Source organism: Poecilia mexicana, unplaced genomic scaffold (assembly GCF_051168715.1).
Source record: "Poecilia mexicana isolate PSO_F unplaced genomic scaffold, ASM5116871v1 scaffold_15, whole genome shotgun sequence".
NCBI classification, from domain to species: Eukaryota; Metazoa; Chordata; class Actinopteri; order Cyprinodontiformes; family Poeciliidae; genus Poecilia; species Poecilia mexicana.
In genome coordinates this window covers 29,636,662-29,649,341 of record NW_028263384.1, presented here as the reverse complement: position 1 = coordinate 29,649,341, position 12,680 = coordinate 29,636,662, and the positions used below count along the sequence as shown (strand labels likewise).

At 40.0% G+C, this 12,680-nt stretch overlaps 1 protein-coding gene across 1 annotated transcript; it reads left to right on the top strand.

The window, feature by feature from the left end:
- Window positions 1-1,171: 1,171 nt before the first annotated feature.
- mcmbp (minichromosome maintenance complex binding protein) lies at window positions 1,172-11,912 on the top strand. The gene is made up of 16 exons (XM_014992299.2): window positions 1,172-1,338; window positions 2,797-2,888; window positions 3,787-3,927; window positions 4,041-4,082; window positions 4,152-4,241; window positions 4,596-4,731; window positions 7,201-7,346; window positions 7,411-7,508; window positions 7,801-7,964; window positions 8,469-8,592; window positions 8,665-8,782; window positions 9,278-9,443; window positions 9,511-9,644; window positions 10,293-10,460; window positions 10,846-10,934; window positions 11,657-11,912. Exons 1-16 carry the CDS (start codon window positions 1,281-1,283, stop codon window positions 11,781-11,783), a joined length of 1,893 nt encoding a protein of 630 aa, XP_014847785.2. The 5' UTR covers window positions 1,172-1,280; the 3' UTR covers window positions 11,784-11,912.
- The last annotated feature ends 768 nt before the right edge of the window (window positions 11,913-12,680 follow it).

Genomic DNA, 12,680 nt, shown 5'->3' with positions numbered 1-12,680 from the left:
TGACACCTACAGGTCAGGAAGGCACCTACAATTTTAAGTAAGTAAGTATTTCTTTACTTTCACAGAAAAAATTCACAAAGGGCTTCACAGATAAAACAAAAATACAAAAATAAAACAAAACAACAACAAAATAAAACACCATGTTAATCAGTTAAAAGTTTTTTCTGTACAAAAACAAACATTTACAATAGTACAAACATTTAAAAGTACAAAATATCTACATTTTATGTAATTTTGTATCTTAAATATACATTTACAATTATAATTTTTTCTACTAAAAACATATAAAGACATTGCAGAGTCTCTCTTTACAGAAAAAATTGGAGAAACTTTTGTATTATTAAAATTGCCAATATTGCCCATCTTTGACAATTCAACCTTTTCTTCAGGTGAAATTTACATATTTTTCTATAAGGCTTACTTTTATTTGTCTTTTAGTTATTGTAACAGACACTTTGCTATATTTGGATAATATACTTCTGCACTATTCTATGTTTGCTAAACATGTTTATTGTTTGCATGGAATAAATAAAAGATGCACATTATTTTAATATACCCATGTATGTCTAAATGTATTTAACTTTTTTTTTTTTACTTTATTTTACATTTAATACAAATAATAACAAAATAATCAGTTTTATTTGTGTAGCGCTTTTGTAAACACTCAGTGACTTTACAGAAATTGCATAAAATTACAAACACTAATAACACCAAACAAAATTATAAAAGGAGAATATTCAAATGCATAGCATGTTAAAAATGTAAAACATTTTAAAAAGTAATAAAACAGAAAAATTGTCATACATTAAAAGTTGCTCTGAAAAGGTATGTAGCAGATCGATTGTAGGTTGCAAGACTGTTGAGAAACATAAATAATGACAATGTTTATGGTTATTATTTTATATTCTTTATATACCTCTTTTTTATTGTATTTGTTTAATATAATCTGCTGATATTTCTTATTGTTTTGTGTTGAAGATATTTCTTTGTAATGTTTTTTGTTCCAAAATGTTTGCCACTCTCAATATGGCGTACGCGCTGACGGATCATTTCTACGCATGTTACGCACGGTAATTAACACGGGACGTGGCGGCTGTGACAAGCCCCGCCCTACGGTCCCTCCGGGTACTCAAATCAAACCAACTAGAAAGTGACGCAAATTTCCCGCCCTCGTTTCTGCCAGAATCCTGTGTGACGGGGAAAGTCAACAAAGTTGAGGATTCACACAGGTTTTCCTCGCGTGTATTTTTATCACTCCTGCCTCCCGTGACAGCAGAGCCATGCCTTCCACTCATGACTGGATTAACGACCCTCTGGGTGTGGTGGAGGGGATGTTCGGTAAGACTCTCCGGGCGGAACTTCTCTCTCTGTGAAGCGCGTGGAAGCTGCTAGCTAGCCGCGGCTAGCCCGGTCCACACCATGCCAACAGAGCACATCACATGTTGCTGCGCTTTTATCTCTCCATTAAGTCTCTTTAATTTAAACACCGACTCACTGCGAGTTTCTGCCAGAACCACTCCTCCTTCTGGACTACAGGAAATGCCGCCGAACCCGTTTAAATGCTTGCGTCGTTGTTGATAAATTCAAATTAAGTTGGAATGCCATCCAGAAGTTGAGTTAGTTCACAAATATGAACTATTTCAAGCATTTACTTTTATTAATGAATTTTTTAAAATATAAACTCACAACACACTACTTTGTGAATTAGAATATCGCATACAGCAATTTTAAAAAGGCATTTAATAGAGAAATCAATGCCTACTGGAAGATGGGCATTAATTGTCAATTTACTGAACAACATGTATAGATCCAAACGACTATAATCAATTATTTAAATCAGCTCATTTAGGAATCAATCATTAACTTGAGTCTCAAATATAAGAAATTTGCTGAAAAAAGAACAGTCAGAGCAGTAATTAAACCAAACTTGTACAAAAAAAAAATGCATCTTTTCTGTAAATATGTAGAATATTACAAATTCTGCTGGGACGATCAGATGCATATGTATCAGATGTAATATGTACACAATATAATTTTAGCTGCAGTCATTCCTGTTGCTCTACTTTTACTTTACTTTACTTTTACTACTTTTACCTTTCACTAAACTTTCCATTTAAAATCCTTGGATACGTCACTTTAGCAGTGACCTTCTGTCTGTTACTGTTAGCGATCTTCACAACATTTATGTTTTAAATCAGTTTTTTCTGAACTTATGTGGGACTGAAACGACTAATTGTGATTAATAGATTACTAAATTAGTTTCCAATTATTTCAATAATTGATTGTTAGCTGAGTAAACAGACCTATTCAGAGGAGTTCTTAAGCCAAAACTGCACAGAAAAACATACATTTGCATTTAATATAAAAACCTTTGTCTGTGAAAATGTTTTGACCCAAACTTCTCAAGTGCCACTTTTAGCTTCACGCGGTTCAGATTTACTAAATGAATGCTGTGGTATTGTATTTTAGGCAATAAAATGTTTATTTTCGTATTTAAAAACGGAACTGAATTATTTATATGCGACTTTAAGACATTTTTCATTTAAGTGTTTGAATGAAAAATATGCAGAATGTGCCAATATTATTTTTATCAGATTAATCGATATTCAGAATAATCAATGATTGTTTTCTAAAATAACCATTAGCTGCAGCCTTAATCTAATCTAATAATCTAATATCCTCAGTTTTATATATTAACTTTTTGATGATATTCTAATTTACTGAGAGGCTCATTTATTACAGAAATGGCAGCTGGATGGTTTTTTTTAGATAAATTTGTGTGTTTTGGTTTTGCAGCTGCTTCCCAGAGCAGTCAGAGTTCAGGATGGGAGGCGAAGGCGGTGGAGTTTTTCAAAGAGCAGCTGAAGGAGAAAGAAGCCCAGACTCTGGTAATCCTGCTTCATTAAGATCATGAAAGCATCAGGCTGGGCAAAGAAATTATCATGACTAGAAATGTTGATTTATTGTTGTCTCGATCAATTTCAATTAATGATGTCAAATAAAAAAAACAAAAGGGACAGTATTATCGGAAATTAAAATTTTTTACTGTTTTCTCCACTTTGTTCAACAAGAGCATCAATAAATATCTCTAAATTTGAAAACATAATTAAATGCAGTTACTGCGTTTAACTTGGCACAAATTGCGCTGCAGAATTCATTGTGTTTCGGTTTAGTTCAAATATTCAAAACTACTTTACTGAATCCAAAGGGAATTTAAATGAAGTTAAACAAAAGTAAGTAAATAGCGCCAACTCTCTGACAGATCATTAGTAGCGCTCGTGTTTAATTGGCTAATCAGCCGCCGCTGTGTTCAGGCATCACTTATTAATAATCGCAAAGTAAACATCAAGCCTGAAAACATAAAACTGCAGCCGACTGAATGTTCTGTTGACCATGTGGAAAATGTTTGATTTTTTTTCCTGATACATATATATGAAGCTGTTGCCAGTCAGTTGCTATGGCAACGTGTCTGTGTGTAGCGTAGCCGACACAGAGAGCGAGAAAAAAGTAAGAAAACGAGCAGTTTGGAGTTGCTCTTCAATGGTTTCTGAGTTTTTTCTCCTTTTGCTGCGGTGTGCTGTGCTAAATTAATACCTGCTTCTCCAGGTTTAATTTTATCAACAGGATTTTTCTACCGCAGCAGGTAACGGAATCGTCTTTCTGCCCTCAGTCGATAACTTGCAGCGTGTCCATTGTACCACAAACTATCATGATGAATTTCTGAGTTTGGATCGGCTGGGAAGCGTGCGAGTCTCCGGCCGTTTTCTCACCTGTCTCTGGATTCAGGTCCCGTCTCTGAACGACGTCCCTCTGCACTACCTGAAGCCCGACAGCCTGGTGAGGTTCCGCTGCTTGGTCCAGGACATGTTCGACCCGGAGTTCTTCATGGGAGTCTACGAGACCGTCGACCCGGCCACCAAGGCCAGAGTGAGCGCTTCCTTGTTCCCTCCCCTGCAGACATTTACATAGCCTGCAGCTTCATTTGCATTTTATCATGTTTTGGCTGCTCTCCTCTCATTTTACCGCCTGACGCTCCCCAGACGCTGCGGTGCGGCAAATACAAAGACGTGACAGAGTCTGGGGTAAGGCCTCGTCTCTTCAGGCTCCGAGTCGGTTCCTGAACGCCTCGTTGCAGCTGCTTTTCTCTGCAGGTGGACGTGAACTCCAGAAGCACAGTGACTGCAGAGAGACAGACGTTCTACTGCGTTCCCATCCCTGGAGAGAATCAGTGGGCCAAGGACATATCCTGACGACAAACGGGACAAATTAACCTTTTTCTGTACAGCTCACTTTAACATCAGTTTGGTGTTTTCAAGGTCTGGAAAGTGCTTGATATTCAAGCTGCATAGTTTTGTAATAAACTGCAATCTAAAATAAAGATTTAAGTTATTAATTAATGAGTTAATCTAAAGTAGATTGATCTTATTGATTTTATCAATTGACTAACAATCTTTAAGCGGGCATAAAATAAATTATATATTTATATTTATCCAAAGTGTTTTGAATTTTACTGTGGAAAAAGCGTACAAATCTTTCTCTTAGTTTCAGCGTTTTAAATCCCGTGCCTCTGAAGTTATTCCTTAATGCTGCTGCACGGCTACGCGGAGACGACGAGTAACCAGGGCAGGGTGGTTCCCTCCACGTCGTACGTTCCCAGCAGACAGAAGCGCAGCTACGAGGAGGACGAGGAAATGGAGGTTCAGCCACAGAAGCAGAAGGAAACGCATACAGGTGCCGTCAGAGATCCATGGTTAACGATTCACAACCTGTTTAGAAAATCCTTAAGATACATTCACACTTAACTGCAAGAATATAAACGTAAATTGCAAAATTTGGACAAATCCAACCTTTAATTTATTTTTTAACAACAAAATTCCACATTAAGGAATAATTGTCGACACTCCTAACGATGTTGTTCATTCGTTTTAAATGAGCTATTGGCTCCTTTTCTGCTTTAAGTTTCTTTATATATATTTCTAATGAAACTATAAACATGTATTGAATAAAAATATAAATTAAACATACATACTTAATAAATTTATATATTAAGTAGCAGCAGGGATGTCTGACGGCGTATTAAGGCCATTGTAGCTGAAATACATTCTGAAAACTGAATTTTTCTAGAAAAAAAAGTAGAAATTTACCTCAGAAAGTTTGACATAAATCTCAGAATTTTTCCAGAAAAAAATAAATTTCTGATTTTGAAAAGTTTTAAGATTTGCTAGAAAATGTTTGAAATTAATCTGAGAAATTTTGAGATAATTTTTTAGAAATTTTCTAGAAAAAATTTGAAATGTTTATTATTTCAGAGAGTTATATATATATAAAAAATTCCCTTCTCACCCTCCGCGGGTGGTCTCTTTCATCCTCTGAGCTCGGGTCCTCTACCAGAGGCCTGGGAGCTTGAGGGTTCTGCGCAGTATCTTGGCTGTGCCTAGAACTGCACATTTCTGGACTGAGATGTCTGATGTTGTTCCTGGGATCTGTTTGAGCCACTGCTCCAGTTTGGGGGTGACTGCCCCGAGGGCCCCGATGACCACAGGCACCACTGTGGTCTTCACCTTCCAGGCCTTCTCCAGTTCCTCTCTGAGGCCCTGGTATTTCTCCAGTTTCTCCTTCTTCCTGATATTGTGGTCACTTGGTATTGCTACATCCACCACAACGGCTTTCCTCTGTTCTTTATCCACCACCACAATGTCCGGTTGGTTCACCATTACCATCTTGTCTGTCTGGATCTGGAAGTCCCACAGGATCTTAGCTCGGTCATTCTCCACCACCTTTGGGGGTGTTCCCCACTTTGATCTCGGGGCTTCCAGTCCATATTCTGCACAGATGTTCCTGTACACTATGCCCGCCACTTGGTTATGTCGTTCCATGTATGCTTTCCCTGCCAGCATCTTGCACCCTGCTGTTATGTGCTGGACTGTCTCAGAGGCCTCCTTGCACAACCTACACCTTGGGTCTTGTCTGGTGTGGTAGATCTGAGCTTCTATTGCTCTGGTGTTTAGGGCCTGTTCCTGGGCGGCCAGGATGAGGGCCTCCGTGCTGTCCTTGAGTCCAGCTTTCTCCAGCCATTGGTAGGATTTCCTGATATCAGCCACTTCAGTTATTTGTCGGTGGTACATCCCATGTAGGGGCTTGTCCTCCCATGATGGTACCTCTAGCACCTCGTCCTCTGTTCCCCATTGCCTGAGACATTCGCTGAGCACATCGTCCATTGAGGCTTTGTCCGATATCAGATACCCTGCCGGAATAATTAGCTGGCCAATGGAAGAGAGAGAGAGAGAGATATATATATATATATATATAGATCTATATATATATAGATCTATATATATATATATAGATATATAGATTCGTTCAGAAATTTCTTTCTGTTTCTCACCCTCTTGCTTGAGGATGTCAGTGATGGCCTTCTGGACAGCAGTCAGGTCAGCAGTCTGACCCATGATTGCGGTTTTGAGTAATGAACCAGGCTGGGAGTTTTTAAAGGCCTCAGGAATCTTTTTCAGGTGTTTAGAGTTACTTTGTTGATTCAGATGATTATTTTTATTGCTCGTTCAGAGAACCTTTTCATAATATTCTAATTTTTTGAGACAGGGATTTTGGGTTTTCATGAGCTGTTTGCCAAAATCATCAAAATTAAAACAATAAAAGACCTGAAATATTTCAGTTGGTGTGCAATGAATCTAAAATATATGACAATTTAATTTTTATCATGACATTATGGAAAATAATGAACTTTATCACAATATTCTAATTTTATGACCAGCACCTGTGTGTGTGTATATATATATATATATATATATATATATATATATATATATATATATATATATATACCTCTTTTTATTAAAGAATTTTTTTAAAGAAAAAAATTACATGTTTTTTTTTAAAGAAAATTAACAAAATTCTGAGATTAGTAAAAAAGTTGAGTTTTCTTTTTTCTGTTGTAAAACGACATAAAAATGACTTAATTAAACTCAGAAATCTGACTTTTTTTCTCAGAAAATTAAAGTCTGAATTTTTTTTCAGTGGCCCTGATCGTCTCCCATATTTATTTATTTTTTAATCTCTAGAGAATAAATCTGCTCTAAAATGCTGAAATAATTTTGTTTTGAAGTGTTATTACACGTCTCCACCAGAGGGGGCAGCAGCCTCGCCTCGGTCTGTATTGTATTTCCTCTGTTTCTGCCACAGCTTCCCCAAGCGCCGCCGACCCACACGGTAACGGCGACTGTAAGCGTCAGGAGACGGAGGCTCCTTCCGGCCAGGCGGCGCCCGCCTCCCACCTGGACCTGAACTTCCCGCTGCCGGGCGAGAAAGGCCCGTCCTGCTTGGTGAAGGTGGGCTCCGATCGCCGGCCGCGGCTTTTCCAGCAGCAGGTTCTGACGGGTGTGTCCTGCCCAGGTGTACGAGGACTGGGACCGCTTCAAACTGAACGACACGCTGCAGGTGTTCGGCATCCTGTCGGTCAGCCCCGCGCTCAGCGCTCTGGCCGATGAGAAGTGAGTCACGTTTTCCTGCTTCCTGCGTCCGGTCCGGTTCTACGACAGCCGCTGTACAGACGAGACAACAAGAGGAGTACATTCATGACAAAAAACTCTGAACATTTCCATGTAATCCACCATTTTGGAGTTTTTTTGTTGGTTTTTTTGTCACAAATTTTTAACTTGTTAAAATTTCAATTTTTTTCTCTAGAAAATTCTTGAGTTTTTTGGCAGTAATTTCCTCCCTTGTTTCTGTCTCTACTGGCCCTGACCTGCTCCGGTTCTGACCCGCTCCGGTTCTGTTCTGCAGGGATTCGTTTCTGGACCCGCCGGCCGGCCTGGAGTCGGCGGCGGAGCAGCGGGTCCACAGCCCGCCGGCCTCCCTCGTCCCGCGCCTCCACCTGCTCCACGCCGAGCGGCTGGTTCACAACAACCCGCTGCTCCCCAACGCCGCCCTGCAGGACAACAGTGCCTGTAAGCAATCAGGGCCAGCTCAGAGCGTTGTTTGGACTAGGCCAAAAATTATTGTCCTTTGAGAATCAGTGAATTTCTGGACTTTCCAAACTTCCTTCCATTCTATAAATAATATTTTTTTTTTTCCTTCCGCTAAACCTTCCAGTTGTTTTCCTTCTCTAAACCTTCCAAACTTTATGTCCTCTAAAAAAATCTAAATTGTTTCTTCCACTAAACCTTCCAATTGTTTTTCTTCCACTGCACCTTCAAAACAAACACTTTTATTGTATTTTTTTCCTTCCACTAAACTTTCCAATCGTCTTCCTGTCCTGTATTTATTAATGTTACTTTGTGTTCAGATATCCCAGATTTATCCCAATATTTTTTATTTTCGCTCCTCTTTGTTTAAAGTTTGTTTTTTCCTCGTTTCCATGGAGATCAAGTTGTGTTTTTTTTTTGCTGTAAAGCTTTGAAGCTGGGCCTTTTCGTCGCCATGGAAACGCCCTTTGCCCTCTCTCTCTGCAGTTTTGTCGTCGGCTCTCGGGGAGATGGCCGCCGTCCGGGCCGAGCTGCTGTCGTACTTCACCCACGTCCTGCTGGGCGACGCTCTGGCTGCCGAGTTCCTGCTGCTGCACCTCCTCTCCAGCGTGTAGGTCCGGTTCGGGTCAGAACCGAAACCGGCCGCGGCCGAAGCTAAGCTAGCGTCTCTGTGCTGTCGCAGGTACTCCAGGCGCGATGTTCTGCCGCTGGGAAAGTTCACCCTGAACCTGAGCGGCTGCCCCGCCACCGCCGCCTACACCCAGCGCCTCTACCAGATCATCCAGCAGCTCGTCCCGTCGGTGAGTTCAGGAACACAGGAAATAAGAACGTTGTTTTCTAAAAACTAATGCTAACCCTCAAGGTATCATTCAGGAACTTCACAAACCTCTCGCTTCTGCTTGAGAAACTTTTTTTTTGTCGCTGTTTTTTCTTCCACTAAATTTTCCAAACATTTTTATTCCAGTAAACCTTAAAAACTTTTTTCAATCCCCTGAACCTTCTAATGTTTTTCCTTCCACTAAACCTTTAAATTTTTTTCAGTCCTCTGAATATTCCACATTTATTCTTCCTCTAAGCCTTTCAAATGTTTTTATTTTTTCCTTCCACTAAACCTTCCAAATGTTTTGTTCCTGTAAACTAGGGATCCTGTTTTTCATTGATTTTCCTGTTATTTTTCGTTGTTTATCTGATTTTTCTGTTATTTTTCATTGATTTTCCTGTTATTTTTTGCTGTTTTTCTGGTTTATCCTGTTATTTTTCATTGATTTTCCCGTTATTTTCTGCTGTTTCTCCAGTCGTTCTACCTGGCGATGAGCCTCCAGAACATGAACCAGATGCGGCTCGTTCCCAGGAAGGACTATGTGGCGAACCGGCTGGTGAGCGGCGCGCTGCAGCTGGCCAGCAGCACCTCCCTGTTCCTGGACGAGACCCAGCTGGAGCCGGGGCAGCTGGACACCACCGGTGAGGCGCCACTAGAGGGCGACGGCGAGCCGCCCTGGACGCCCCTGACTGTGTGTTTGTGCTGCAGGTGTGCGTAATGTGACGGCACTGGGGAACCTGATCACTTGGCAGAAGGTGGATTATGACTTTAACTTCCACCAGATGGAATTCCCCTGCAATATTAACGTGCTGATCGCGTCGGAGGGACGCTCGCTGCTGCCGGTGAGGACAACAGGCCCAAACCCGCCCTGCGCCTTTAAGAACCCCCCCTCCGTCCCCTCAGCATGGGTTGGGTTTCCTGCTGTCGTCATGGCGACGATGCTTCAGCCGAGGAATGTGGCGAGTACTATTCCTGACCGCAGCTCCAGAGCGTTGCCATGGCGGCAGCTGTCAGCCGGGCTGCTCCGTGTACACAACCCCTGACTAGCAGGGGTCAGAGGTCAGCATGGGCTGTTGATGGCAGAACTGGGGAGTTCATGAGAAAATAAAGCACAGCAAAGATCCCAGGAGTGTTAGGGATGACAAAAATAAAATTAAAATACACATGAGAATAGAAATAATATTTTTAAGATAGTCATATCAGGAGAATAAAGTCGTAATATTACAAGAATAAAATTATATTTTGAGAATAAAGTAATATTAGGAGAATAAAGTCGTAATAAAATGAGAATAAAATCATATTTTGGGAAGAATACGAGACTAAAGTAATAAAATTACGTGATACAAACACCATAAAACGTCTTTATGGCTGCAGGTGGTAGAAAGATGAAACCTGAATCCACCTCCTCTGATTGTTACCTTCTTTTTTAAAATGTTTTCTATCTGTGTTACTGACGGGGTGTAATTATTTCCTGCTCTTTGCCTGGGCAGTCCGACTGCCACATACACCTGCAGCCCCAGGTGGCGCCGCCCCACATGGAGGATTACCTCAGCAGCATCCACGTCCATCCGCAGGCCTCATCGCAGCTCAACAAGTTCAGAGTCTTCCTGAGCGTCGCTCGCCTGCTCGACTACAGCATCTCAGACGAAGTGACAAAGGTCTTTCAACTCGACACTTTTAAGACAAAATGTTGACTTGGCAATTTTAAGTTGTCAAAATACTTTGACAAAAATGTAAAGTTGATAATATGAGGCTTAAAATGTCAAGTACTCTAAACTTGACATTCTGAAAGTACTTAACAAATTATCAAGTACTTTCAAACTGAGATTTTTCAAGTCGAAAATTTTGAATTTTCTTCCACTAAAGAAATTTTAATTTTCGACTTTTGAAATTCATGAATTTCCAAGTATCTTCCAGAGAATTTCTGAAATGGATCAAAAAGTTTTAACTTTTTAGTTTGAATTTTCGACTTTGTTTGGAGACCACAGACCTAAAGTCAGACTTGAACCGGTCAGCCATGTTGTTTCTGTTTTGTCTCCCCAGGCGGTTGAAGATGACTTCGTCGACATGAGGAAGGACGACCCCCAGAGCATATCTGCCGACGACCTCCACAGGATGCTGGTTGTTGCCAGGTGAGCCGTCCGAACCGGACCGGTCGGGTTTCTAATGCCTCATTAGCCGCGTGTCTATTACAGATCTGCCCACATTTCTGTCCATCTTCTGCTAATGTCGGGAGGGGGGTGACAATTTTTGAGGTGTTTCCATTAAATAATTAAAATAAAATCTCACGCGAATAAGCTAGTTCACGCGATAACTCATTAAAAATATGGCGGTGATGGATGTAAACACTTTCATGAGATGTATCCGTAATTCGGCTATCAGAGGAAACGTTGGCTTGTTATTCAGGCGTTGGAGCGACAAACTCAAGATACAAGCGACCAACTCTGACAAGCTAGGAAAGCAAATGTTTTAACGTCCGTCATGACAGTTGGCTGCGTTTTCAGAGCATGACGTCACGTTGTCGGCGTTTTAGATAAATTGTTGTCGGCCATTTTACATAAGCGCGATGCATTCAACACGTTGGAATGACAGACATATTTAACTCCGGAGTCAGTTGCTCATTGTCCTAAAACAAAAACAACCCTCCTACGACTTCCTGTCTCAGTCTTCTTCGCCGTTTTCGCTAGTTGTAACAGCCTGCTGTTGATCACGTGACTCGTATGAGGCGGGAAAGTGTTTGACACGGCTGAAAAACCGCCTCATCCTATCTTAAAAACGTGTTTTATTTTTCTTACAAGCGATTTTATTAGTAATTTCAGTTTTACGGCCAATGGAAACCGGTTCTGTTTTGCAGGCTGCTGTCGCTGAGTTTGGGTCAGACGTCACTGACCAGAGACAGCTGGCTGCGGGCCAAACACATCGAGATGCTGCGACGGAGCCGTATGGAGCAACATAAGAGCGTCAACGGCAACGAGCCCTGAGCACTGCCGCTTCCCTTTTTGTTTTGATATGTTTGTAATAAAGACTTTTTTCAGGTGCCCTTCAAGTTAAGATGTTTTTGTATACTAAGCTGCAAATAAAATTGAGATGTGTTCTTGTTTTGGAGTAAATATGTAAAGGATTGTATGCTAAAACTAATTTTGCTACAAATTGTGGCTATTTTTGAAGTCCTTCCGGTTTTCACGACGACATATTAGGGTCATTATAGATGGAAAAACGAATTAAATCTCCCCCAAAATAACTTTTTTTTAAAATTTTTTTTTATTTTATTTTTTTTTTAGAAAAAACTGACATTTGAGTTTCAAATGTTAAAAATTTGCTCTAAGAAATTCCAAATTTTGAGATTAATCTTAGAAATTTTCCAGGAGATGATTAAAACAAGAAAATTTTAGCTCCATCCTAGAAATTTGAGGAAAAACCTTGAAAAATTCTGCATTTCAAGTAAAAATCTGACTTTTGAAACTCAAAATTTTACATTTTCTTAAACTGAGACTAATCTCAAAATTTCTGTTATTTTCTAGCAAATATTTGACTTCAAATCAGAAACTTCCAAGTTATTTTCCAGAAAATTCCAGAGTGTTTTGGTGAAAATGTACTTTTTAAATATTTGTCCATCTCTTTTGGCACTGATGTGCTGTCAAATGTTTGACAGAGCGGCTGCAGAGCAAAATTAAATTTAATATTGGATCATTGTTTTCAATCTTCAAATTGCCAACATTTACGATTGCCTAAAAAAAAAAAAGCACTGGGTCTTGCATAATATTCCCACAGTTTGATAAATTTATTTTTTTTCTTATTGGGTCTGACTCAATTAAAATTAAATTCACTCTGAAAATATAAATGTGTAGAACTTTTTGAATTAAATTTCTGAAATTATT